General features: G+C 39.6%; 1 protein-coding gene across 1 annotated transcript in view; it reads right to left on the minus strand.

The window, feature by feature from the left end:
• Positions 1-23,798, minus strand: part of SUPV3L1 (Suv3 like RNA helicase) — a 24,023-nt gene extending 225 nt beyond the window's left edge. Inside the window, 16 exon segments of the mRNA XM_007454571.1 lie at positions 1-10; positions 12-203; positions 861-1,009; positions 3,503-3,679; positions 4,036-4,116; positions 5,765-5,984; positions 6,724-6,817; positions 7,608-7,788; positions 9,015-9,106; positions 10,406-10,483; positions 12,513-12,624; positions 14,617-14,785; positions 15,931-16,045; positions 17,367-17,474; positions 17,865-17,942; positions 23,525-23,798. The exon segment at positions 1-10 is cut by the window's left edge and continues 225 nt beyond it. Coding sequence (XP_007454633.1) covers positions 1-10; positions 12-203; positions 861-1,009; positions 3,503-3,679; positions 4,036-4,116; positions 5,765-5,984; positions 6,724-6,817; positions 7,608-7,788; positions 9,015-9,106; positions 10,406-10,483; positions 12,513-12,624; positions 14,617-14,785; positions 15,931-16,045; positions 17,367-17,474; positions 17,865-17,942; positions 23,525-23,798 — 2,130 coding nt within the window.
• Positions 23,799-27,376: the final 3,578 nt, after the last annotated feature.

Here is a 27,376-nt window from a genome sequence, read left to right on the forward strand (position 1 = left end):
GTGATTCCTTTCGGCTCTTTACTGTTCCTGACAAACGGGACTGGCTTTCTGTTGATGAGTTCTGCAAATTCAGCAGTTTATGTGCCTCTGAAATTTTAATCAGTTTGGTGATGTTATGTACACCATCTTGGATAATGCCATCTAACTGTTTCTGGAGATCTCGAACAAGGCTGGCATCTGGAAACATATCTATAAACCGGTAGCTGGAAAAAAAGACATATTACATTACAGGAACAGCTCTTACCGTAGTCGCTGGACTAATCTCAATGAAGTAACTACATCTTGACACTGACTCATTCCAAATATTCTGTTTTTGCAAAACTGTGTCCAGTGCCTTTGCTCAACCTTTATTTCGGCCAACACACCTAAGGAAGATGTTGCTATGAGAGTCGGTCCTTGCTCATATCTTAAATGATTCCAATATGCTCCCCTAGTGGGACATGCCCCTCCTTTGATAATCACTGATCTACAGCAGTACCTCTCAAATCACGATCTATACATGAGTCACCTCAGGATCCTGTTACAATGCAGAATTTGATTAAGCCTTGGGTGGGTCTGATATTCTCTATTTTTAACAAGCTCCCAGTTGATAACAATGCTTTTGGTCCAGGGATCACCATTTGCGTCACAAGGATCTAGGGGACTTTCTCACCTACCTATCTTAACTAGAATCGTAAGAACTCCTTAAATCATTTTTGGAATAGGTATAAACCAGGCTCAACTGCCTTAATGGAAAATAAACATAAAATAGAGCACCCTGCAAATATGTCCCTAATTTGAAAGTGCAAAAGACCATCATAAAACCTTTGATTCGCCCTATAACTTAAAAAATGAGAGCACATACAGGAAAAAATTGGTACCTTAGCCACAGGTAAAGATCCAAGACATCATGGACAGCTTCAAGATCCATGAGGTCTTTAATATTCTTAGGTGGAAGTAACGGCCATTTAATATATCGTCGTAACCATGAGAAGGTCAGGGGCTCATGCCTGCTATACTGCCTGGCAAACTGAGAGAAACAGAAGAAACGAATTTGGTAAAACAATCAGAATTCACTTCAGTCTGTGACCAGAAAAAAACAAAACAAAACAGCACAACAAAATGTTAACTGTGGCTATATCTCAATAGGCAGGCTGGTTTCTCTCTTTCTTTATACTTTTCTGTATTTTAGAGAACATTTAATATCTTATAAAGGTACATTTTTTTTAAAAAAGAGATGATTTCCTTCTTTTTTCCAAAACCAGGGCAACAATATGTACACGAACTAGCTTTCCAGGGACTGTCTATTAACTTTTATTAACAATTAATGTTCTAAGTTCTAGGCAGACAGCACCCGAAGACTCTCATTCCTTCATGCAATAGTCCTATAGCTTCAAATATGAGCTTGTACTTTTTAATATCCTCACTTATTATAAAGAAACTCTTTGAGGTGGCTTCGTGCAAGGTTGGTCATGAGTCAATCAAACTAGTAAAGGGACTGCCTCTTTACTAGTTATATAGTTTTGGCCAAGTCACCACTGTGCTTCAGCTTCCTCATTACCATAAGACCACCACAGCTCCTTCTTGAACCACACGACACTCTTGGAGAATATGCGGCCTCCCAGACAATGCTAGGCATTATTATGCATCACAATATACTATAGGAGACAGAAATAAAACCATGCAAGAACTATCAAGCAGAAGTTTAAAATCTTTAGCTTCAAGGATAAGGTGATTTCAAATGGTTCATTTCCTAATTAGGGAAAATTATCTCTAAATACTTAACCTAAGCAAGGTCAGTACTTTCGAGAGGCAGGGCAGTTTTCAAATAATTGTGGTTAAATAATGTTACAATTTTATTAATTTCAGTCTGGTGCATTCTGCTAGGTTTAATAAATGCCAAGTAGGACAGCCATGAAGAATGTAAATGTGACCACGCTAACTTACTAATAAGCAGGACATGCCAAAAAGTTCTCTTATAAAGGCAGTGGCTTTAATATTTTTGGCCACAAACAACTAATGGAAGCCCATATGTAAAACAGCTAAGCACAGAGCTGCTCAGAGACAGGGAGGGAGAGAGGCCCATGCAGGAGCCATAGAACACAGTTTCAAAACAACTTCCTAAGGGGCATCAGAGACCATCAGTGGGATTGAGCTCCTTTATACTTCAGTAATAATGGAGATCAAGAAAAAAGAAATATCTCAAGATTTCACATTTTAATCTGTAAACACAACACATAATAACTATTGACCTGTACTGTTCCAGACTCCTTACTCCTTAGTAATATGCTTCCGCTTTATTAGGGTAGCTGCTTGAAGGATGGTGTAAATGGGGTCAGGGCCATGGGCTCCAGCTCCATCCAGGCCAGTTTTTTAAGTTTAAGACTTTGTTCCATAAACTTTAACCTTATGCTAGTTAGCTCTCTCACAAACACCAGCTCTAAGAAACAGAGAGCTGGTAACAGCTGGACACAGTAAATAGCTGGACACGGAACACCTCTGAGACACATTAAGGAAAAAAGAAAAAGGCAAGCTACAGACTAATTCATTTTAACATTTATGGGAAAGCACACCCACCTAACAAAAACTAGAATCTCTACTCATACAGGTATGTAGGCAAATGTAACGGAGAAGGTCTGCAAGGATACACAAAGCTGATAACAGCAGTTATGCCAGAGGACTGAGACTGAAGGTGGTAGCCCAATTTAACCTTCTTTAATGTTTTAATTTTGCTCACACAAAAAAAGTACTTATGTATTATTTATATAATTTTAAAGTAATTTAAAACATAAGCTTATAAATAGATTTGGTAAAAACAGAGCTAGTATGCAGAAAGCTAACATCTCTTAAGAAGATGGCAGTGAAACTACAACAATGAATCAGGAAAAGATTCAAAGAGGAGACCTTTGGATTTAGTGGGGAGGGCGCTCCAAGCAGAAGCAAGAGGGACAGCAAGGGCCCAGAGATGTGAGAGGACACGGCAGGAGACTGGAAGTTCAGCTTCTACTGCCTTTGCCTAGTCCCCCTGTTTGGGTGAATCTTGTGCTCAGAAGTTAGAGATTTGTATCCCTACCCAAATGAGTTAAAAGAAAAGAGGCTGGAATCTTGGCACCAAATTCACACAAGACAGCCATCCCTGGCCCAATGCCTGATAGTTAAGAAAACTGAATACTATTGCCACTACTGACCCCAAAGCCACCTCCCTTCCAAAACATATTACCCAACACCAATAAGGAAAAAGTATATCATCAGGCAAAGACCCCTTTCCTTGAAAAAACTGTTTAATTATTTTTGTTTTAGCTTCTTCAAAAAGGCTACCATATAAGCCCAAATACAAAGCAAGACTTCTCCTTCCCCCAAAAAATTATCTGTAAGAAAAAAGAGCCATTTTTATTTAAGTTCGTACACAGTACCTCATATTAAAGGGTACTCTCTTATTTCTTTATTTTGAATAACAAACTATTGTTTGGGGAAAATGCATCAACCTGAAACAACTCAAAATATCACAAAGATAAAGGCTTACCTGTAACAATGAAGAACAGACAAAAGGCTGCTTCTTGTTGATAGGGGCTGTGCAGAAAACATACCTCACTCGTAGACTTAATGGAATATGCTGGATCAACTCTGCAGAAAATTTAAAATCATCCATATTGCAGACAAAATACTGCCCATCAACTTGTGAAAAGTCTACAAAAATATCCTGGGGGGAAAAAATATATTAAATTACTGGACTACCTAGCTGGGCATGAATAAAGTACTCAAGTCTATAAATGACAATCACTTTAATCCATTAACAGACTTCCAGAAAGGCCTGCTTAATTCACTGCCTCCTCAAGCTAACAGACTTCCCCCATAGCCTTCTCGACCTGAAATACTCAGAAAATTCCTCAGGACAGAAGTCCCAAAAGATTTTGAAAGAAAGTTTCCGCTTTCAAGATAAACTTCATAAACAGCAACTTCACAAAAACAGACTATCCATTCATGTCCACAAGGTTAACCAGTAATTGTCTGACATACTGACCTTTTTAGAAAAGCGATGTAAGAGTTTCTACTTACAATGAGATTAGAAAGCGTTGTGTCAGGGAGATGGTAGGCAAACATTTCAATCTGTTCAGCAGTTGGATGAAGACCAGCTGCCTTTAGTAAAGAAAAAACAACCATAAGCTTATTTTTTTTTTAAGGATAAGTTTTCTTAAGTTATTTCAAGATAAGTCCTATATTCAGGTTAAGCTATTGCCAAATGAGTTAAGGGACAAGAATTTAAGTAAAACAGAGAAAAGCATCATACTTTGCCATTTATTACCAACTGGGAAAGCTGACGAGATGATTTAGTAAAACTAATCAAGTATACCCATTGAGTAATTAATCTTTTGCTTATATTTTAGTTATATTTCTAAAATCTATGATGATCTGATAGAGTACCACAAATAGTTTCCGGGGTCCCAATTCTCTCCACTGAACAAAAACGAAAAAGGAAAACCCAATCACTTTAACCAGGGCAATAAAACTGACATACATACATGAAGAGAAAATGTCTAAATTGGAGGTCAGCTATCTCTTTACCTGTATATTTACACAATGTTAAGAATTGCCCACAATAAGTATAAGCAAGAAAATAAGAGAGAAAAGGAATGGGAAAAAGAAAGAGGGAAGGAGGAGAGAGAGATGAGTCATGGGAGGGAGGCAGATGATGAACACAAGAAAGGAGCTACACAGGAGGGAGATGGGGGAGATCCATTATCAGCTGCACTCTTTTTTTTTTTTTTTCTTAACAAAAGCTACAGAAATGATTTCAACCACAGCTTTCCTCCAGGAACTTATCCTTGCATTCTCTCATTTATATCCCCTTTTACCTGGGTTCACTAAAATCAGATGAGCCTTAATTAGTGAATTTTCCAGGCAAACTTTAATTTGTAAGTTTGTTTAAAACATGTACACTTCTGCCTCATTAACTACGCTAACCAAAATTTAACCCTGTCCTTACTGGTTCAAAGTTGTATGGCTTAATGCTATTTTTGCCCCCCACACAAAGGTTTCTTCTACTTCCGAGTTTCTCACAATTTTCAGTCTGCTGATATAGTTGTGTGCCCACCTGAAGCAACCGTGCCCCTATCCCCACCCACTGCTAGATTATAGGAAGAACTAAAGGAAAATCAGGTTTACTAAACTTGTTATATTATGGCTACATTTGTAAAATCTGAATCTTTCACTTGCATACCATTCTCTAACAAAGGGGTCTCTATTAGGCCTCTCAAAAGCAATAAAGCAGGGTTTTCTCTTCTTTATTTTTTTATTTATTTACTTATTTTATTTTTGGCTGTGTTGGTTCTTCGTTGCTGTGCACGAGCTCTCCCTAGTTGCAGTGAGCGGGGGCTGCTCTTTGCTGTGGTGCACGGGCTTCTCACTGTGGTGGCTTCTCTTGCTGCGGAGCACGGGCTCTAGGCACGTAGGCTTCAGTAGTTGCGGCAAGCAGGCTCAGTAGTTGTGGCTCACGGGCTCTAGAGCGCAGGCTCAGTAGTTGTGGTGCACAGGCTTAGTTGCTCCGCGGCATGTGGGATCTTCCCGGACCAGGGCTCGAGCTCGTGTCCCCTGCATTGGCAGGTGGATTCTTAACCACTGCACCACCAGGGAAGCCCAAAGCAGGGTTTTCTTGACATTATTTTCATGGCACAAAATTTTCTTTTGCTTATTTGTTTCCACGTGTCTGAGGCAAGTCTGGAAAGTAAGTGAAGGAAGGAATGACTGTCCTCCACAGAGAAGTAGAAATTACTATGTTACACCTTACCTTTATAGGATCCACAGGCCTATTCAAAATTTCCTTTAATAAACTGAGGTCTTCTCGATTCATTGTTGTAACCTCTCCTTCTTTAAATTTTGAACTGAATCTACCAGCTCTGCCAGCAATCTGCAAGGCTTGAGAGGTGGTGATTGGTTCTATTTCTTTCTCTCCCTTTTCATTGATACTGGGCTTCATAAGGGAGTAAAAAATAATTCTTCTTATGCTCCTGAAACAGAAATACAAATGATCTCATGGACTGCTGTCTGAAAAACCGTCCATCATTTGATTCATTACAGAAATGCTCACTCTAATTCTAGTTTAGGCCTACTCGCAATATTGCCCACTATTTACAAAGTAAGGTAAAAGGGTTTGTTGGTAATTCTTTTTCTTCCCTTTAAATAGCATTTTTTAACAACTGTGTACATTTACTAAAAATCATCATCAAATTATACATTTAAAATGGGTGAACCGTATAATATGTAAATTATACCTCAGTAAGGCTCTAGAAAATAACTTTTTTACAAATAAACCACATAAAGCCTTCTTAGGCTACTTTTAAACATTGACTGCTGTTAATGGCTTTGAATAGTTCTTTCATGCATAAAGGTACAGTTGCATTCATGCCCCAGAGAGGAATATTCAGGCTTAATATTGTTAACCCCTAAAAACAGTGGCTGGCCCCGCACGCCCAACAGGCACACACCCTTGTTGACTGAGACACTGAAAATCAAGTGAGGTAATGTAATAGGTTAGCAGTGGTAGGAAGCAGCACTCAAAAGTCCAAGTGTTATGTGATATTTTCATTTTATTCCCTCAACAGGTGTGAGCAAGATAAATCTCAGATCTATACTATAATATCCATTCTCCTAAATCAAAGTGTTTGGTCATTCTAATGCCAATATAAGTTTTTTTAATTTCCATCTAACCCACTGAATATCCATGATTATTAAAAACAGATTACTTACAAATTAAGTCCCATGCCAACTGCATCTGTAGCAACCAGGATTTTGCATGGATCACCAGGATCATTAAACTTTCTTGCTTGAGCAAGTTTGGTCCCTAAAACAGCAAGAGTTTATGTTAAATGAGTATTCTCAATCTTTTACTACATCACACTAAATGTATCTTGGGGGCTTCCCTGGTGGCACAGGTGGTTGAGAGTCCGCCTGCCGATGCAGGGGACACGGGTTCGTGCCCCGGTCCGGGAAGATCCCACATGTCGCAGGGCGGCTGGGCCCGTGAGCCGTAGCCGCTGAGCCTGTGCGTCTGGAGCCTGTGCTCCGCAATGGGAGAGGCCGCAGCGGTGAGAGGCCCGCGTACAACCAACCAACCAACTAAGTAACTAACTAACTAACTAAATCTTGGAAACCCTTACCTCCTACTCTCCATTTTATGTTTCATAAAACATTTTATGTTTTATTTTATTGTTTCAAATTTATTTCTTTACATTCTCAAGGAGCCAGTTATCCTTTATTTCCATTCCTTTAAGTATACCCACAAAGAGCAACACAATCCTCTTATCATTTCTGAGGACACTCATCAATAGACTTCTGGTAATATTTTAAGAATATTACCAAGTTCATATTTTAATGACATTTCTGTAAGAAAGTCATCAGCTCAACATTTTAAAATACAGTCTAATAATATCAAGTAACAAGAGCTATAAATAATTAAAATACTTCTATCACCACAAAGATGACTAGAGAAATTTTTATTTTATATGACCTATAGTAAATTACACACCAAGCAACTTAATTCATATCTTTTACTGTGTTTTCTAGACATATCTCAACATAAATGGCAAAAACAAGAGATTTCATATCTTGTCATGATGAAAGCCAATAATTACCAGGTGGGAGACTGCCATATATAACAGCTGATTCCAATCCCCGAATTTCAATCTGTCGACTCACAGAATAAATATCATTCTTGCTAAAACAGACAATGCAGTCCCCAGGCCGAAGGTTGTCTAAAGATTCTAATGCGTGATCCAGCACAAAAATCGGGGTAAGCCTCTTATAGGTTCGAACCTACAATAAACGATATGATATTGTAAAATAACATACCTAACTCAGCTTCTTCTAATATTGTGAAAAATTCACAATCAAGAGTAGCTAGAGGGCTTCCCTGGTGGTGCAGTGGTCGAGAGTCCGCCTGCTGATGCAGGGGACACGGGTTCCTGCCCCGGTCCGGGAAGATCCCACATCCCGCGGAGCGGCTGGGCCCGTGAGCCATGGCCACTGAGCCTGCGCGTCCGGAGCCTGTGCTCCACAACGGGAGAGGCCACAACAGTGAGAGGCCCGCATACCGCAAAAAAACAAACAAACAAACAAACAAACAAACAAAAAAAAAGAGTAGCTAGAAACTGATAAGCTCCAACTTTTTCAAGAGAAAATACAGAAAAACATTTATTTTGATATTATAAATATTACCATCCATTCTCACTGGTACTTCTAAATTAACAAAATGTTACAGAGGATTTCATAAATTTTCAAAGCACTTTCATATATATTTGATTTTTATGGCAACGTGGTAATTTCAGAAAGGTTATTAAATATTATTTCCCTTTTATGAAAGAATAAAATAGAGTCTAATAAAAGATCAGGTCTGATGAGGATTTTTCCAGTTCTAGCCTTCTGTGATTTTCTTAAAAACACAAAGTGAATAACAGCAAAGCCAAGACTAGAACCCAGAATTTCTTCCACTACATTCCACTATCTCTCCCTGAAAGCTGAGCACAAAACTAAAGTAATGGACCAATTTTAAAATATTTCTTCATTTTATTATAGAAGTCTGGTAAAGAAAACAAAAAGTAGGATTAAATGGAAATGAGTTGCTTCCTACTCTAGGAATTTGAAAAAGGGTACAAACTATCTCTACCAATCAGATATATATCAAAGTCCCCAATATCTGACACCTGAGACTTTGAAAATCACAAATTTTTGCTGGAGCCTCCAACTTCCAACATTCCTGATTTATTTAATTCTAAAGACTTCTGTTTAAACTCCAAAACGTTTTGTCAAGAAAAGATAAGGAATCTCCTTATACTTTTGGAGACTTAGGGTGTGACAGCCACGCAGTCAGAACTTTAGTTCACGAGGGTCAACCAACTATGTATGATCTAGTCAACTACGAGGAAATGAAGCTAATCTTTCAAGTTCTGATTTTGCCACCATCTGGGGCCTATGAAGCCACTGCCTGGGTACTCTGGGCTATTTGCTATGCCACCTTGAGAACAAAGTGTATAATCTAGTACCTCCACATCTTCCCCAGTTGTGTACATAAGCTCGGTAACCAGGTCAATAGCAGCAGATTCTCCACACAAATGGATTTCTTCAGCACAGAGTCCTGTTAAATGCAAAATTGGCATTTCTTAAAATTTTAAAGATATAAAATTAAATATGCAATACTCTACATACGAAAAATACTTTAAGTTTGCTTACCTATTGCTTTACAACTTTACCAAGTGTTTTCATATTATCTCTATGATTCTAACCTCAAAACAAAACTTTCTAGTAGGCAAAAATTATCACCACTTTTATAAATCTTGGGGTTTTAAAATTGCTTTGGCCAAGGTTTTGAGTCTACTAGAGGATGAAGTCAGCCTGAACTAGAACCTGCATTTTGATGGTTAATACTGAACATTAGTCCTATACTTTTTTTTTTCAAATTAGGCTCCATGGAATCACTGAGGTGCCTCAGAGGCTGGGGGCTGGTAGGTAGAAGAAACTCCAAGCTCCTTACCTCTGAGCATATCCACTTTCATCTATTTTATATTACAGGCTTTAGTGTATATTCTTTGTTTACAGAAAGTTTACCTATGTTTTTAAATTTCAAAACACTTGCCCTACAACATGCTGATCAAAAATTCACTCCAATATCAAGCAGGAGAAATGTTCATTCATGTCTATGGACCTCACTTCCAGGAGCCTATCCTAAAGAAGTAATAAAATGAATAAAAAGTCAACGCCTACAAAGATTTTTACTGCATCACTAATAATAGCGAAAAATGTTCAACTCTTTGGGACAAATTACAACTGGTCTCCCACATCCACAGGTTTCACATCTGCAGATTCAACCAACCGCAGATTGAGCATATTCAATCCGCGGTTGGTTGAATTCATGGATGCAGAAGCCATCCAACTGTAAAGGATTTGAGCATCTGCAGATTTGGGTATCTGTGCGGGTACAGGAACCAACATCCCACAGATACCAAAGGACGACTGTGTAGTACAGTTCTTCAATGGAAAACATGCAACATTAATATGTGGTATGAAAAAAAGGTCTATGAAACAACAGAACTGAAAAAAAAAAGCAAGATAAAAATTATATATTCACAAAACACCATATACGTGAGAAAAAAGACTGCCATGAAACACCAAAATGTTAATAGTGGTTGTGTAAATATAGCAAGATTTGAACACTTTAATTAAGTGATTATGCTAATTTTATGACAGAAGAAATGGACTTCCCATTATTAGAACAATATTTAGAAAATTAAAGCTCACACTTAGCTGACTTTTTTGTTTGGTTTGTGTCAAGAGAGAATCTAGCTGGCTCTATTTGGCAATGTCAAGCAGATAAATGCAGATAAATCACAGTGCAGATGTCACAAAGCACAGGTTTTATAGCAATAAGACCACCAACCTAGTAGTGCTCTGGTCCAGGCCCATCCTCTGGCTGGATCTTTAATCATTTGAATTTCATCAATCACGGCCACTTCATCTTAAAATAAAAAGTTATCATGAGCAAGACAATCTACTTCAATAGTATTATAAACAAACCACAATACCAAAATTCAAGCTTTCAATACCACCATAATCATCATTACTTATTAGGTGCTTCGTTTCTGGCAGGCTTGTTCTAAGTGCTTTACAACTCATTTAATCCTCACAACAAACCCATTAGGTAAGTATCATTATTACTTACATTTCCTTTTTTTTTAAATCTCATCTTTTTTTTTTTGTAATTAAAAAAAATTGTCTTTGGCCATGCTGTGAAGCTTGCGGGATCTTAGTTCCCCAACCAGGGATTGAACCCATGCCTTCGGTAGTGGAAGTGAGGACTCCTAACCACTGGACCACCAGGGAATTCCCCTACATTTACATTTTACAGAAGAATAAACTGAGACCCAGAGAAGTTAAGTCACTGGCCCTAGTGTAAGATTTAAAACTGTGAAATTCAAACCCAGACCGTCTCTACTGCACTGCCTCCCAAGCTGAACAGGTTCAGCTGTCCTATTTTCTGCAATCTCAGAGGCAGCCTGGAGAATCTGCCTAATAAGAACACATCCACACAGCAACTGAAGTAGCTCCTGGGACCAAGGAGTAGATAACCCTGCAGTAAAGTGAAGCACCTCAGGAATCCAGACGGGTGTCAGGAGAACCGGAGAAGAACGTGTAATTCCCTGAGCTCCAGCTCTGCTTCCCTCAGGGGTTTTAAAGCTTATTATGGTAAAAAAAAAATAGTGGCTCATTTTATTTTCTAATGCCAAAATGCTTCCAACCATATTATTTTATTCTTTTTAAGTCATATAAATTATATTTTAGTTTGCTTCCCAAAATACCAAGGAGTTGCAAGGAGCATATTTTAAAAAAAGGAAAAATTTAACGTGCCCACAATGACATTTAGCAAACAAAAGAAAGCTAATTTTATACTGAAAAACCATCAGATTAAAAATTACTAGCATATCTGAGCATATACAAACAAGATTAGAAAAGACAGCACAGAAGGAATTTTGATTTATATGTGCTATTTTAATTTTTACAATGTATTACTTTTAGAATAAATGGATTTTTTTGAAAACTATCCATTTACTCAGAAAGTTAAGATTATTAAAATGAAAAAAGCAAGCTACCAAATAGTACATAATATATAATCCCTATTTTATTTAATATACACACTCACGATGCACATATAAGTATATGCATACACAATACAAACACAGTCTAGAAAATATACACCACAGGGTTAATACTTGTTGATTCTGGATGGGTGGAATTGGGAGATTTTTTTTTTTTCCTTCTCTTTGCATTTATTTTTATGTTTTCTATAATGAAGAAATGATTGCCTATATAATAAGGAAAGAGTTAATTTTCATTTAAAATACTTTCAAAACTACAGTACTTAAATAGAAGTTCTCTGTGGTACTATATGTAATAGTGAAAAACTTTAAACAACGTAAATATTCTTTAATAGAGGAATGAATAATTTTAGTCATAATATGGAATACTACATAACAATTTAAATGAATAAATGGGATATATATTCATGATACATATATATGTAAACAAGACTAGATCTAAAAAATGTGTAAAATAAAAAGCAAATTGTGGAATAATAATGCAATATGATAATCATGTAAATGTTTTAAAACACACAATCCACAGTATTGACAGGCAATACATAACAGTGATACCAAAAAAAAAAAAGGAAAGGTATATACCAAATATTTGATAGCAACTGGATCAAAAGAGGAGAGAGGAATTGAACTGGGGAGTGATACAAAGGAAAATTCATACTTATTGACATTTCAGTTCTTTTACGAGAAAAAGGGAAAGAAATTCAAAAGCAAACATAATAGAAAGTTTGGCATTTTTATGTAGTGGTAATTCCTGGGTATTTGCTGTACTATTCTTTTCTTTGTCTCAATTTAAAATTTTTTTCACAATAAAAAACACATTCCACATGTGCATCTGAATTTTAAAATAAAAAAATACTAAACCATACAGTTTTCAAAATGGTGTATACATACAAGGAGTTGTAACACTGCACATCTCAACAGTACAAGCAACATGGGCAGCCTGTATCCCATCTGGCTCTACTGTCACACGTTCTTCACCTGTTACCAAGTCACATGGCACACCCTAAGATGACAAAAAGAAAACTGGAATTATTTCCACCTTGAAAACAATAGCAAAAAGAAGTTTTGGATGTTTGAGTGTTCTCTCCATTACGTCAAATTTATTTGTCTAATAGTTGAAACAAAATATTCCCAATCCTTTAAAAAAAATTTAATAAGAAAATAAAAGCCACTCTCTTATATAATCTATGTAAATTTGGAAACATCTCAAATCAGCTAAATTCTCAGGTAACAAAAGCATGAGAAATTGCAGTAGTTTCACTTTTTACCTCTGTACTATTTCAATAGTTTCTGTACCATTTTAGTTTATTAAAATGAAATTGTTTCTATGTTCAAGAAGAATATTATAAATAAAATTTAAGAATATAAAGACCTCCTAATATATTTCTTTGAGAAGGACCAACATCAATGCTATGGTGTATTTGAGTTACCAACCACCCCCGTCCACTCAGGACTGAGGGGTTCCCCAGGATGAAGAACATTTGGTGCTAAATCAGGGAAAGTCCAGGCAAACTGGAACAGCTGGTCTCCACAGTGGCCTGAATCTAATGAGGAAACATCAGACATATCCAAACTGAGTGACAACTTACGACACAACTGACCTGTAGTCTTTCAAAATGTAAAGGTTTGGCATGGACATATATACACTACCAAACGTAAAATAGATAGCTAGTGGGAAGCAGCTGCATAGCACAGGGAGATCAGCTTTGTGCTTTGTGACCACCTAGAGGGGTGGGATAGGGAGGGTGGGAGGGAGGGAGACACAAGAGGGAAGAGATATGGGAACATATGTATATGTATAACTGATTCACTTTGTTATAAAGCAGAAACTAACACACCATTGTAAAGCAATTATACTCCAATAAAGATGTAAAAAAAAAATGTAAAAGTTATGAAAGACAAAGAAAGACTGGGGAATTGTACTAGAGACATGACAATAAAACACAGCGGGAGACCCTGAACAGAATGCTGGGGTGGGGGTGGGGGGTGGGGAAATGGAGTGGTGGCAGTGTTATAGGACAATTGGCAAAATTTGAATAGGGACTGTGGATTAAATAATGGTATTCTATCGATATTAAATGTCCTACTTTAGATGAATATCCTGAGATTATGTAAAAGAAAGTCTTTGTTCTGTGGAAATACTTTAAGTATTTATGAATAAGGAGGCATTATGTATGCAAATTACACAAATTATTCAGAACATAATAAAAGAGAACGCAAATCACCTATCAAAACGGGTTAATCTTTCATTATAAAGTCATAATAAAACAATGAACTAAAATGTGGCCCCTTTACTGAAATGATGCCTCAGACCACAGGGCATTCAGTCCTTTTCTCAGTCTTTATCGTTCGTTCTAGTTGACAGCATCAAAGATCTAATCTTAAAAGAAGGTAAATTGAATACATCAGAGTAGGTGGGTAACTCTGAGGAGACAAAGAAGGGGTTCAGAGGGCGTTTCATCTATATCAATATTTTCTTTTTCTTTTTATGGCTGTGCCACGTGGCTTACAGGATCTTAGTTCCCCGACCAGGGATTGAACCCGGCCGTCCTCAGTGAAAGCACCGAGTCCTAACCACTGGACCGCCAGGGAATTCCCCAATAATATTTTATTTCTTGAATCTGATGGGAGTTGGGTAGTGGACTCAGGTTATCTGAATGTTAGTCCCTGAATTTCTCTGTATATGTGAAATATTCTGTAATATTGTATTTCACTCATTCTAATACACACGTTTTTTCACATTTTAGTATCTCTGAAACCAGGACACCTCTTAACAATGGATGGCATGTCAGAATTCAGTCGGCAGCATCATCTTCTTTCTCAGTTTTACATAAAATAACAGTACATCTTACACTTGATGGCTTGTTAGATGCAATGCAATACGGCACTTTTTGTTAACAGTAAATTACTACATACGCCCTCCCCCTCTACCCCTTTCACTCTACTCTCCCCCAAATTAACAAGAAAAAGAGAGAATATTTGGTAATATACTAACAGCAGCATTACTCTTTTCGAAGATCTCATGTGCCAGTAATTTTAAAGGACCACAATATACTCCAGATTTTGCTGACAAGTATTTCTGGATTGCATGATAAGTCTTTCCACTGTTCGTGGGACCTGAATGGAATATTATCTTCCGCTGTAAGACTCTGGCTTCTGGGTACCTAAAACATGAGTAGGTAAAAAGCTTAATTCCATTAACCTCAAAATCCTGGCAAAGGTATTAAATGAAAAAAAATTCCAAGGAAACATCCTCTTAACATTCATAAGATGGCATCTTTGAAAAATTAAGTGATGAGCTTCATAGCCACACTAAAATGACTGCTTTCCAAGAATAGCATTTACTAACTAGAAGACAGAAAAATCCAAATGCAAATTAATTTATTGGATATTCTTGCCACTGTACAAATCCCCTTCCCCAAGAGTCACCTAAAATAAGTTTAAACTGCTAACAGCTCCAGAGATTTGTCCACATTACTTCCACAGCTCTACATATGCCCTATAAATAAATATTCCTAGGCTTCTGAATTTCAGCATATACAAGTCTTCTGCTTCTGGCCATGAGCACTTGCCCTCTCACCTTAAACAAGTACAAAACTGGACAAAATATATACAGCAGCTGCCTGGGGACATGGACAGGAGGCAGTGCAGGACTACAAGCCCCAAAAGAAAGGAACACCTGAGATGAGCCCTGCTGTACCCCAGTAGGGCATAGGGAGGTGGAACCCAAGCAAGGTAAAATAGTCCCACTGAGCTGAACAGTAGAGATCAAGTTCAAAGCTGCTGAAGCAGCTGGAATTTGAAAGCCAGAGTGTGAAAGAGAAAAAAGGGTGCAATAGAGGGGGAGCCTTGAAGTCTGTGTGGGAGTTCCTTGGGTCCTTGGCCAAGGGCTGGGCTGAGCATGTGCAGGGCCTAACAGAGGACAGCTTGCTAAGAGTTTGAGTGGAAAGTCTCAAAGAGGTGGCAAAGTGCTAGGAGATGCTGGAGTTCCAGCCACAGTGGTGGTGGGGAGAGCTCATTAATAGCGTATTCAGCTGAGACACCAGAAAGGCCACACCTGAAATTAAGGATGACACCCTAAAGGGCTACTCTAGATCTGCCCTAATAAAACCTTAAGCCCAACTTGATTAGGATTCAAGGGGAGACACCAGTTAACTGCCTGCCAAAACTGCCCACTTTTCTAGAGAAAACAAAACAATCTAGACGACTTATGATTTATCATCCAGCATACAATACAAATATATAAATGATCACTGATTTTCCAAGATTAGAAACTGAAAATTTCAAATCTACAAATAAAGAAACTAACCAGTTAGGTGGTATTCTTAGGTCACTGATTTTACGTAGATCATCCTTACATTCCAACACAGGAAATATCTGTTTTGCATGTCTCAAGAAAAATGGAAATAAATCATCCACGTGAGCTGAAAAATAAAACATTACATTAATATGTGCGATCTAAATGTTATCCATAACTGAACTGAATGAGAACTTTACTCTTAGTGAGCTAAATTAAGGGGACATTGCCAGAATAAAAAGAAAAACCCTAAAACAAGGAACTCTATCCTTTCCTGAGATCCTGCTTTGTCTTACATTTTCCTCCTTATTTCACTTATATTTTCCAGGAAAACAGAAAATTGGCTTTCAACAACCATGTTCCACTTCTATGCAAACAGGTAAAGATCAGCATTGATGAAAGTTAAGTTAAAAACAAAGAACCTGGGGGAATTCCCTGGCAGTCCAGTGGTTAGGACTCAGCACCTCATCACAAGGGGGCCCCGGGTTCGATCTCTGGTTGGGGAACTAGGATCCGCAAGTGGCATGGTACGGTCAAAACAAACAAACAACAACAAAAAACAAAGGACCTGGGAATATACATTAGAGAGAAGGCCTGTGGTTACTGAAGAGAAATACAGGTGCAAGTATTTTTTAAACTACAGAGACCACTAAGAGACAAAACATGAAAGTGAATTGACTCCTCAGCAAGAAGTCTCCACACCTTAGTGGCTCTGATAAGGGTGGGGCTGTGTCCAATTCTGCTCTGTGTCCAGGTTCTACCTCAGTGCCTGGTCCAGGGCAAAAGTTTAATAGTCAAATACTTAAAAATATAACGCAAGCCAAACTGCCCATGGGAACAAAATAATGATGTTCCTACATTTTTTTTTTTTTTTTTTTTGCGGTATGTGGGCCTCTCACTGTTGTGGCCTCTCCCGTCGCGGAGCACAGGCTCCGGACGCGCAGGATCAGCAGCCATGGCACAGGACCCAGCCGCATCCGCGGCATGTAACCCGTGTCCCCTGCATCGGCAGGCAGACTCTCCACCACTACACCACCAGGGAAGCCCGATGTTCCTACATTTTTATCTTTTATAGCAAGAGCTTTGTCCTAATATGAGGGAGAAACAAGCCAGTGGCAGAAACTTGGAATCTGTTATGTATTAATTCTGTCTTGTGTGAGAGTTTATTTCACTGTAGCCTATATTACTACATAGTGAAGGGCAGATAATGACAGATGAAGACCCCAGTCTTCCTCCAGCCTAAGACATACGGGTGATTTAATAACCAGTTCAGGGACCCACTATAAAAGCAAAAGGACCTAGAAGGCCTCCTACGAAAGCACTGAATTATTTACAGAGGATATTAACAGGGCTTATTCTAAAGCAAATACGCCCTAACTAGAGAAATAAACATAGGAAGAAATAAAAAGTATGCTCAACAGGATTTTAAAAAGTCTCTAAACACTTGCCTGCACTGAAGCAAATATCATTCAAAATAATGTGAATGTCCACATCCAGGGAATGAGACTGCATGATATAATTTCTAAAGCTTATGAAAGCTTGGTGGAAGAGACGAGCTGTGGGAAACACAAAATCAAAATAGGTAGGACTTAGTTTTCATTTAATTTCTCATTTTAAAAAATACATATACACGTCACACCTAACTCATCAAAGTGTCTTTTTCTTTTCTTGTAGTACAGCTGGTTTGTTATGATCTGGGCTAAAACTGATATTCTAGTAGAGCATGAAGGAAAGCTGAACACACAGCTCCCTTGCCGTGTGTCTGGCTCCCCAGGTGCATCCTGCCGATCTCCTGCCTAGAGAGAAGCAAAAGTCAGGGACATTCTCTAGATTACAACTATGTATTAATATGTATGCCCAGGCCACACTAGGTCCCACACAATAATGACAAAGCTGTAATCTAAGCAGTAATAAGATGTCTTTAATGGAAATCTTATTAGCCTTACCATCGAGTCCATAATCAGCACTCAGTTTCTGAATTTCTTTTCTCTTGTAAAACTTATCTAAGATCTTCTTTACTTCATCTGGAAGAAAGATTAAAAAATTTAACATATGTTTAACATTTGTTTTCCTGATAGAGAAATGCCCAAAGAGCAGAAGAGACCCGAAGTTGTAACACTCAAGGCAGCAGTCTACTGAGTGTTGCAAGAACTTGAAGGTTTTAGTTGATCACAAACTCTTTATAGTTTAATAGTGTCTAGAAAAAGTATAAAGTCAAACAATGCAATATTCCTGTAATACTGCAGAAGACTAAGCAAGGTGCTACAGGATTAGCATCACCCCTAGCCTCCATCAGACCACTTTTAGATAACCATGTTCTGTTTTGTTTACTTACAACCATTCTGAACATCAAATAGTGAGCAGCCAAAGGTATCTAGAAAGATAACCAATACTGTGAGGGCCAGATCATTATGCTTTCATGTGAATGACTAAAGGAGCCAGGGATGCTCTTTAGCTTGGAGATGATTTTAGGGAGAACAGATTATACATATTTTGTTCTAGATGGCATAACTAAAGTCAGTGGGAAGTGAAGGAAACAGATTTCAGTGTAATTTATACAAGAATTTTCTAATAATTAGAACAGGGAAAAGGGGTTGTCTCACAAAAGTGCCAGCTCGTTGTCACTGAAAAGTACTCAAGCAAGGCTTAGATGACTGCATTTCAAGGGTGACAGCAGAGAAATTACTGTGCTATAATGGAGGCTGAATTAGATACCTGCTGAAATAACATGCCACTATGAGTCCCTAACTTTACAGGTGAAAGTACTTTTTTTAAAATTTTTTTTGCGGTAGGCGGGAAAATACTTTAATCAAGCTGAGATTGTATTAACATTGCACATGTTAAAACACTACTGCATTATTCTGTAGAGATAAACATTTTACTAATCCAGCCACACACTCTACATTTCTGGGAAGGCAGGCCAAAACTGATACAGTCTTTGCTCATGAAACACAGAAAGGCCAGGCGGCCTGTATTTTTGCCCCCCACCAGAGTACCAACTGCACTTGCATCCAACCACAACACACACACACAACACTCACTGAAGAAATTAAGCCTGAATAAAGCATCTCACTATCAAAACTTTGTTTTGCAGAATGAGGAAACTTCTAAGTCGCTGGTTTAGCCATTAGGTTTGCCCACAACTAAATGTAAGACGCATACAAATATATCTACTATCACAGGCAGCTATCCTGATATTTCTGGGTTTCTGTTACTTTGTACCCAGTGGGTCCAACAGTTTCTTTACAATAGTGGAAAAATCAGTGACAAAAAAGGCACATGCAATTGCTTGGAGAAATTCTGCTGACCTATAAACTCAATACAAACTGAAGATATCACATTTATTAGAATTAATCCATTTTCTGTAACTAACACTCCAGTGTTATGCAAGAATTATGATACTTCAGTCAATTTAAAATGCTTCAGAAATATGAGGTTTCTCATGCTAAGTGAAAGAAACTAGTCAGGAAGGCCCACGTATTGTATACTATTTATATGAAAGGTCCAAACAGAAAGGGAATGTGGATTAGTGGTTGCCACGGGCTGGGCAGAGGGGAGTGGGGGCTAGGGGAATGGGGAGTCACTGTTTCTGAGTATGGGATTTCTTTTGGGGTCATGAAAATGTTCTAAAATTATATTATGGTGATAGTTTCACAACCCTGCAAATACACCATTTAATTACACACTTTAAATGGATAAACTTTATGATATGTAAATCATACTGTACAGCTGTTTTAAAAAATGAATACTACCCACATACTAAAAGTGAAGTCTCTCTGTATCAATACTTTCTTTTATCTAAAATTTAAAAGATAACTGCAAAAACATTAACACAATGGAAATAGCACAGAAAAAAATTTAATCTACTACAGAAGAAGTATAAGGAAACATAGTTTTGTTTTTCATAAAAATTAAGCTTTAACTGTCTCATTGTTCTTTTTAAAAATCATTCATTCATTCATTCACTCATTCACTTATGGCTGAGTTGGGTCTTCAGTGTTGCGTGCAGGCTTTCTCTAGTTGTGGCGAGCGAGGGCTACTCTTCGTTGAGGTGTGCGGGCTTCTCATTGTGGTGGCTTCTCTTGTTGCAGAGCATGGGCTCTAGGTGCACAGGCTTCAGTAGTTGTGGCACACGGGCTCAGCAGTTGTAGCTTGCGGGCTCTAGAGCACAGGCTCAGTAGTCGTGGCACACAGGCTTAGCTGCTCCACGGCATGTGGGATCTTTCCGGACCAGGGCTTGAACCCGTGTCCCCTGCACTGGCAGGCAGGTTCTTAACCACTGCGCCACCAGGGAAGTCCCTGTCTCATTGTTCTTAACAGAATGACCTGATTTGGGGATCACAGTTACTTCTCATTTAAATTAACGGTGATTTAAGGAGACTCTCTAGATTTCAGCCACAGTAGAAATGACTCAGTACTACAACTTTTAACCAATTAATAGCTTTCTTCCAGCTTCCTACAATGGGAGTTTGGGATTTAATAACAGGTTCTCTTCTAAAATATAAATGAGAAGACTCACATGAGTCTTTACACAAAAATGATCCACTTTACTCACTCCACGTACATCTCGATGAAGAACGAAGTAACTACTACTAATGGTTGGGATTGTTTAAACCTTATGATTTACCCATTTTGTTAAAATGTTTTAATTCGCTTGTTCCACTGTACTTCTCAGTAATTAACTAGAAGCCCATTACTTAATACATCAAAGCTCTATGATCACTTGAGGGTTGGAGAAGCAGGTGGAAAGGTACAAAACTCAACCTCTTCAAAACAGAATTGGAAATGCCAAAGTCACAGTGGAAACACAGGTGGGGAGAAGAGACCAGAATAGATCAGAACATCTCTAGGATCCAAAAAGGAAAGGGAGAATCCATCCCGAAGAGACTGTACCAAAGACCACCTAGTAGTGGCATTTAGTTTCCACCCCGTTAATATTACAACCAGTATTACCACTCTTGTTGAATATGAAGTCCTGAAATATTGTTCTAGTAGTGGTTAAACTCATGATGAACGTTTTGTATCATCACAAAGGGAATTATAAAAAATAGTACTAGATTTACTAAACTGTCCCTATTGCAGCAGACAGTTGCATTAGGCCAAATGCCTCCGACCCTTCTGCATCTCTCTCAGGTGATGTGTGTGAGAGATGACTATTCCCTACCCCCTCAAATGTATCTGTACCTGATACACCTACATCAAATTACAATGACTTCGGTAGGCTTCTGTTCTTTCTTAAGGTTCCCCTTGTAACCAACAGCATGATTCTCATCCAGGAAGCTAGCTGTGCTCCGGGCAGAAAAGTGTTGCCTAATACCCTATGCAGAAACTGTCTCCATAATCTCGATCCCCTGAGCATTACACTGTAATTCTGTACTTCGTGAGTGATTCACCAGAACATACCAATCCAGGTGTTTTGACAAGCAAGTTTCCCCCAAAACTCTGACTCCAGTTCACTTTACTAATATGGAGCTGAGTGGCTTCAACCCTACGCATCCAAGTTCCAATCTACATCTACCCATCTAGCACTACTAGCATCTATGAGGAAACTACCACAACCTGTCTCAATTAATCTGATCCTTCCCTAGGAGTCACAACTGCTAATAAAATTCACCATGAATATTATTTGTTGTTGTCACGTCCTGTAAACATACCAGTTATCAATCAAAAATCAGAAAGAGATCATGTGAGGTGCATCAATCACCCATGGTCAGCCAGGGCTCACCTAGCTTACCTCAGTGCCTGGGTGCTACCTTCCTCCTTCACTCCTCCACTTGAGACCACCCAAAACTTCCAGCTTAGTCAGCTGTCCAAGAAAGGGGAGGGCCACTCTGCCATCAAAGGTAGCTGCACTTCATTGTTAGAACTTCCAAACACTTAAAAATTCATAACAGTGCCCAAAAGATTTCAAAACACTAATCTGGTGGGACCAGCTGATCATGAGTAAAAATACATCCAAGGAATTTTACACCAGCTATTAACAGCCTAAAGAAAGAGAGGCTTAGACACTTTATTTATACGATAACCCAAAAATAAGTATTTTGTTAAATCCTCACATCAACCTATGCTATATAGTTGGGATAGATTATTTGGGCTCCTAGTGTAATAGTTTCTCCAGTTTTCACACATCACAGATTCTACTGCAGGGTAATTCCATTTTTCAAATAGCAAATGTTTAGTACAAGTGATACTAGTTTACATTTGTTCACCCCTTTACACTTTTCAAAGTGCTTTGCCCAACACTTTATCATGACTTTCACAATCCAGAGATGAAAGCAAAGAAAATATTACTCTCATTTTACCATTTGGGAAATGGAGAAAAGGTATGTAAACTGTAAATCGGGCCAGTCACTTAAGTGCTGTAATGACTATCACAAATATGCACCATCTTTCTACTTATAGTCAATCATGTTCACATGGCTAAATGTGTTACAATCAACCAGAAAAAATACACATATACATATAATATATATACATATACTTATATACATATATGTGTTACAATCAACCAGAAAAATATATATTATATATATATATGTTTACATAATATATAAGTATATGTATGTGCTACTGCATGACTAGATAAGTGTCAGGGGTAAAGACTGTCTACTTCATAAGAGTTACAGGAAAGATTAAATGGGTCACATGCTTAAAACAGTACCTATCTCTAGCAAACACTGAGTATTAGCCGTTGTGTTTTTTAGAAAAAGAAGAAAATGTTATTACAGATGTATTCTAGGCAGAGGGAGTAGCATGTGTAAAAGCCCTGGGGCACAAGTGCACATTTCATAAGTTTGACTGAAACAAGGAGAGTGGCTCGCAACAATGCTTCTCCAACAGGTACCCACGCCAGATCAGGCAGGGATTGAGGACCCTTTTAAACTGGGAACAATGCAAAAACATTAAACAATGTTTTGCAAGGGAGCAATAGGATTAGATCTTGCCACTTGCTGATGCTAAGCGATCCCCTTCCCTCTGGAGCCCCGGATGACCCGGGAACCTACCACTTTCGGTGAGCACACCCTTATGTTCTACCTTGTACTACAGCTGGCCATTCATATGTCCTTCCTCCCCACGAGACTGTAAGTTTCTGGAGCGGAAGAGATCTGGATGTGAGTCTGGTTCCTCTTGGCAACCACCATACAGCCTAACACAGTGTCTGGTTTGCGTAGGTACCCAGTCAATGACAAAAACTCCTGAAAGAAATATTCCCCTGGCTTTTCAATGCCCCACTCCCTTGTCCCTTCTCGGAGCAATAGTTCTGGGTAGCGGGGGAGGAGAAAGAGTACGCTAGAAATCAGTCGTCCACCTAACGACTCAAAAAAGGTGAATCGTCCCATAACAAGAGGGCTTAAGCCATTCACAGGACAACAGTGAAAGGGAGTAGGCCATTTCTACAGCAGCACATCAAAGGATCAATCAGACACAGCCCCAAGCCTTGAAGGGCTCACACGCCAGTAAGGGAGGCTGACAGTGACAGGCACGATGAGAACGCCCGAGGGGACCTCGGGTCTCCAGGGGAAGGGCGGGGTTGGGGGCCGGGGGTAAGCTGCTTCGCGGGCCCTGCAACACCACCCGCGCCGCCCTCGCCAGCTCCTGCACTCACTCTTGTCCAGAGGGCGGGTTAGCTCGGCCCCGACATCACCGTCCGCGCTGCGGCCCTGCGGTTTCACAGTCAGTGGCACGAACAAGGACGTGTTCGGGGCTTTGGAGCCTCCTGAGGCAGAGGAAGAGGCGCAGGCAACGGCAGGAACGCGCCCCAGAGTCCCAGGAAAGGGCCCAGCGTGGGCGCGAAGGGCAGAGCAGACGGCTGCCCGGGGGCCAGGCTGGCGCCCCGGGGAAAGCCGAGCCCACAACAGGGCACACCGGCGGAAGGACATTGAGACCGCAGACTCGAGAGGAGGCTGGCTGGAGCAGCCTGCGGACACGGCGGCGGGCAGTGACGCACAGCGCCAGTGCCTGTAGCCCGCAAAGACCCAGAGCAGCGGAGCTGCCCAGGAAGACGCCCGATCAATAAGGAAAAAGTAGTGCCGGAAGATTGCTCGTAAAGGGGAGGAAAAGCTTGGAAGCGAAAATCACTGAAGATAAGTGTTTGTAAGTCCTTGTTCTCTCTCTCTTTTTTATTGGAGATTGGATCCAGCTTTCTTTAAAAAAATAATCTGGCACCTTTGGGGATGTCACAGATGAGAGGCGGGGCCTGCGAGATGTGTCACATGAGGCAAGCTGGCACTGCGGGTAAGTGTTCGGAAGCACGTGGGCAGTGCGGCCAAGCCGTGTGGGTGCGACTGGTGAGAGACGCAACTCTAGGTTGTGGCGCCACCGTGGCTTGCGGACTCGAAGCTTTGAAGAGCATTTCCCCAAAGTTCCTTAGATTATTAACTTTCGTTTCCTGATGGAAGGCGTTAGAGAACATAACTTGATCTGCCCTTCAGGACCGTTGTTAAGGAATTTTGTTCCACAAGTTCTTAGGTAAACCCCTTGTATGACGTGTGTAGGTACTTATACTTTAATATGAGCAGTTTGTATACATCATCCTAGCAGCTGGTATGTCACAGCCGCGTAGCAAAAATATGTACCCTGTACTCGGGGCAAAGGTTAATTTCTTTCGCATTAGTTGGATACTGTTTCATTTGAGGTTGCAACATCTTAAATTCAAGATATGCCGTTGGATTTTCCATATCTCTTATTATACTTAAAACATTAAGGTCTTGCAACTTGAAGGAGCACGGAATATGACTTGTAATATTGTATGTCAAATAAGATTTCAGTAACAATTTGCTATTGTGCCTTTGATTCACCGAATATTTTTTTTTTTTTGCTGTACGCGGGCTTCTCACTGTTGCGGCCCCGCCCGCTGCGGAGCACAGGCTCCGGACGCGCAGGCTCAGCGGCCATGGTTCATGGGCCCAACCGCTCCGCTGCATGTGGGATCTTCCCGGCCTGCGGCACGAACCCGTGTCCCCTGCGTTTGCAGGCGGACTCTCTACCACTGCGGCACCAGGGAAGCCCGTCACTGAATACTTTTTAAACATCAGGGATTCAGGTAGACGGCCCTTTGCCCTCAAAGAGTTTTTGATCTGGTTTTGGTCATACTAACGGTTGACGTTAAGTAATGAAAATGTTTATTATTCTTAGGCTAATGAGAGTTCAAAGAACTATTCATGCCAGAACTACAGGCCAGTTGTTATGTCATCGTTTCTCACCTACATACCTCTGAACACATTGGGTGCCTAGTACAACTGCTATCAAACCACTAAAACTGTATCATAATTGTGTTTCTAGAGTAGTAGTACTCAAACTTCAGGGTGCATCAGAATCATCTGGAAAGTTTGTTAAAATTGTTGGGGCCCTACTCCTGGAGTTTCTGATTCATAGGGTCTGGGGTGGGGCCCAAGAGTACGAATTTATAACATGTTTCAAGGTGACGCTGACTCTGCTGGTCTGCGGAACCACACTTTGAGAACCACTGCTCTGAGTTATAGTTCCTTCAGAGTAGGGCAATAAAATAGCACTAAGGAAATACTCAGGAAAATGCTGAATGAATGCATAAATCAAGAAATAAATGGGGGACAGGGAAAGGAAGTGGGAGAATTAAAGATATCCTTGGCGGTGGGGAATAAACTAAGTTCTCTCTTCTTTGCCTTTGCTATTAACAAAACCTGGTTTATAAGTTTTCTCAAAAGCACATTCTAGTAGATTTCTCCCCCTCACATCTTGCCTACAAATTCTGTAATATGACATTTCTAGAGTATTTTTCTAATGTAAGGTTATCATGATCTGGATAACAAATTGTTTATCCCTTAGAATCATGGAGTAATAAAGCAGGAAAGGGGTCTTAGAGATTATCTGGTCCAGTTTCCCCAGACCAAGGGAGGGAGCAACTATCAAATGCATTTGTAGATAGTGTCCACATGGTCCTGCTCTGCTGTCTTGCTTGCTCTCCCCAGCCTGATTAGACTCCTAGAGAGCCTAGTCTATTTCCTTTATTCCAATACTAAGTTGCATAACAGTTCTTATCCATAATTTTATTACATTTAGACACATTTTTTCTAAGGGAGGACACCTTTAATTTTATAAGCACTAGGAAAATAAGCTTCATCCATTTATTCAGATATTGAATGTATTATGTGATAAGCACAAAGTATACCAAAACAAAACAGGCTGAGCCCTCAAGAGGCTTATTAAGTCCATACAATTAAAAAGTCTTCTAGAAGTGTGGTAAACAGTCCTGGAGGTGTGCACAGCATGACTTGGAAGCACAACAAAGGGACATCTCTGACTTAGAGGTGGAGATGGTGTCAGACAAGAGTGGCCCGGGAGAGTCTTACAAGAATTTAAGTGAAGTGCCAGCACAAGGGCACGCATTCTCCAAGGAGTCTGGCATAACTGGAGCTTAAGGTGTTTTGTAATAGGGAATTTAAGCTTTTCCTGGAATCGAGTCACTGAAAGATTTTAAATAGGGGAGTGACATAAGAATTATGCTCATAGAAGATCCCAAGCCTAAAAAGGGATCTGTCATATTTAAGAGTGCACATTTTCCTCACTATATCTTTGATTTGAAACTGTAAAATGTGTTACATTTCAATCCAGGCTAATATAAACCCCCTGGAGAGTGCCTGTATGTGTTCAACAGATTCAGCTGAATATAAAAGGAACAATTTAAGAATTTACTGACTCTCATGGTAATTAGAATTGAGTATTCCAACTACTTGATCCACATTGAAGGGGTCCAGAATATGCCACTGGGGCATAAAATTTTTAGTAGAAGGCATTGGAGTTCCTGAAATCCTGTCTGCCTAATAGCAGAGCCTCCCCAAAGAACTCCATTGCCGGGGGGGCTTCCCTGGTGGCGCAGTGGTTGAGAATCTGCCTGCTAATGCAGGGAACACGGGTTCGAGCCCTGGTCTGGGAAGATCCCACATGCCACGGAGCAACTGGGCCCGTGAGCCACAACTACTGAGCCTGCGCGTCTGGAGCCTGTGCTCTGCAACAAGAGAGGCCGCGAGAGTGAGAGGCCCACGCACCGCGATGAAGAGTGGCCCCCGCTTGCCACAACCAGAGAAAGCCCCCGCACAGAAACGAAGACCCAACACAGCCATAAATAAATAAATAAAGCAAAACTGTCAACAAGTAAAAATAAAAAAATAAAAAAATAAAGAACTCCATTGCCATAAACCCCCTCACAGGGAGCAGCCAGGGAAGATTAACTCATCACGAGACAGCGAGAAATCGACACCTAAACCGACTTTCGTTACAGAACTATCATATATCTACCATCTATTTTCCTAAGGATCGTTTTATCTTTCCTAAAAATCATTGGCTTTCCCATTATTGCTTTCTCCCCACAACTTCCTCTAAGTCATTTATAAGCGTACTTCACCCCCTTTCCCCTAGCAAGATGATATATAAGCCCCAAATTCTTTTTTTTTTTTTTTTTTTTTTTTTTTTTGTTTTGGGG

Source organism: Lipotes vexillifer, unplaced genomic scaffold (genome assembly GCF_000442215.2).
Source record: "Lipotes vexillifer unplaced genomic scaffold, Lipotes_vexillifer_v1.1 scaffold708, whole genome shotgun sequence".
Classification (NCBI taxonomy): Eukaryota; Metazoa; Chordata; class Mammalia; order Artiodactyla; family Lipotidae; genus Lipotes; species Lipotes vexillifer.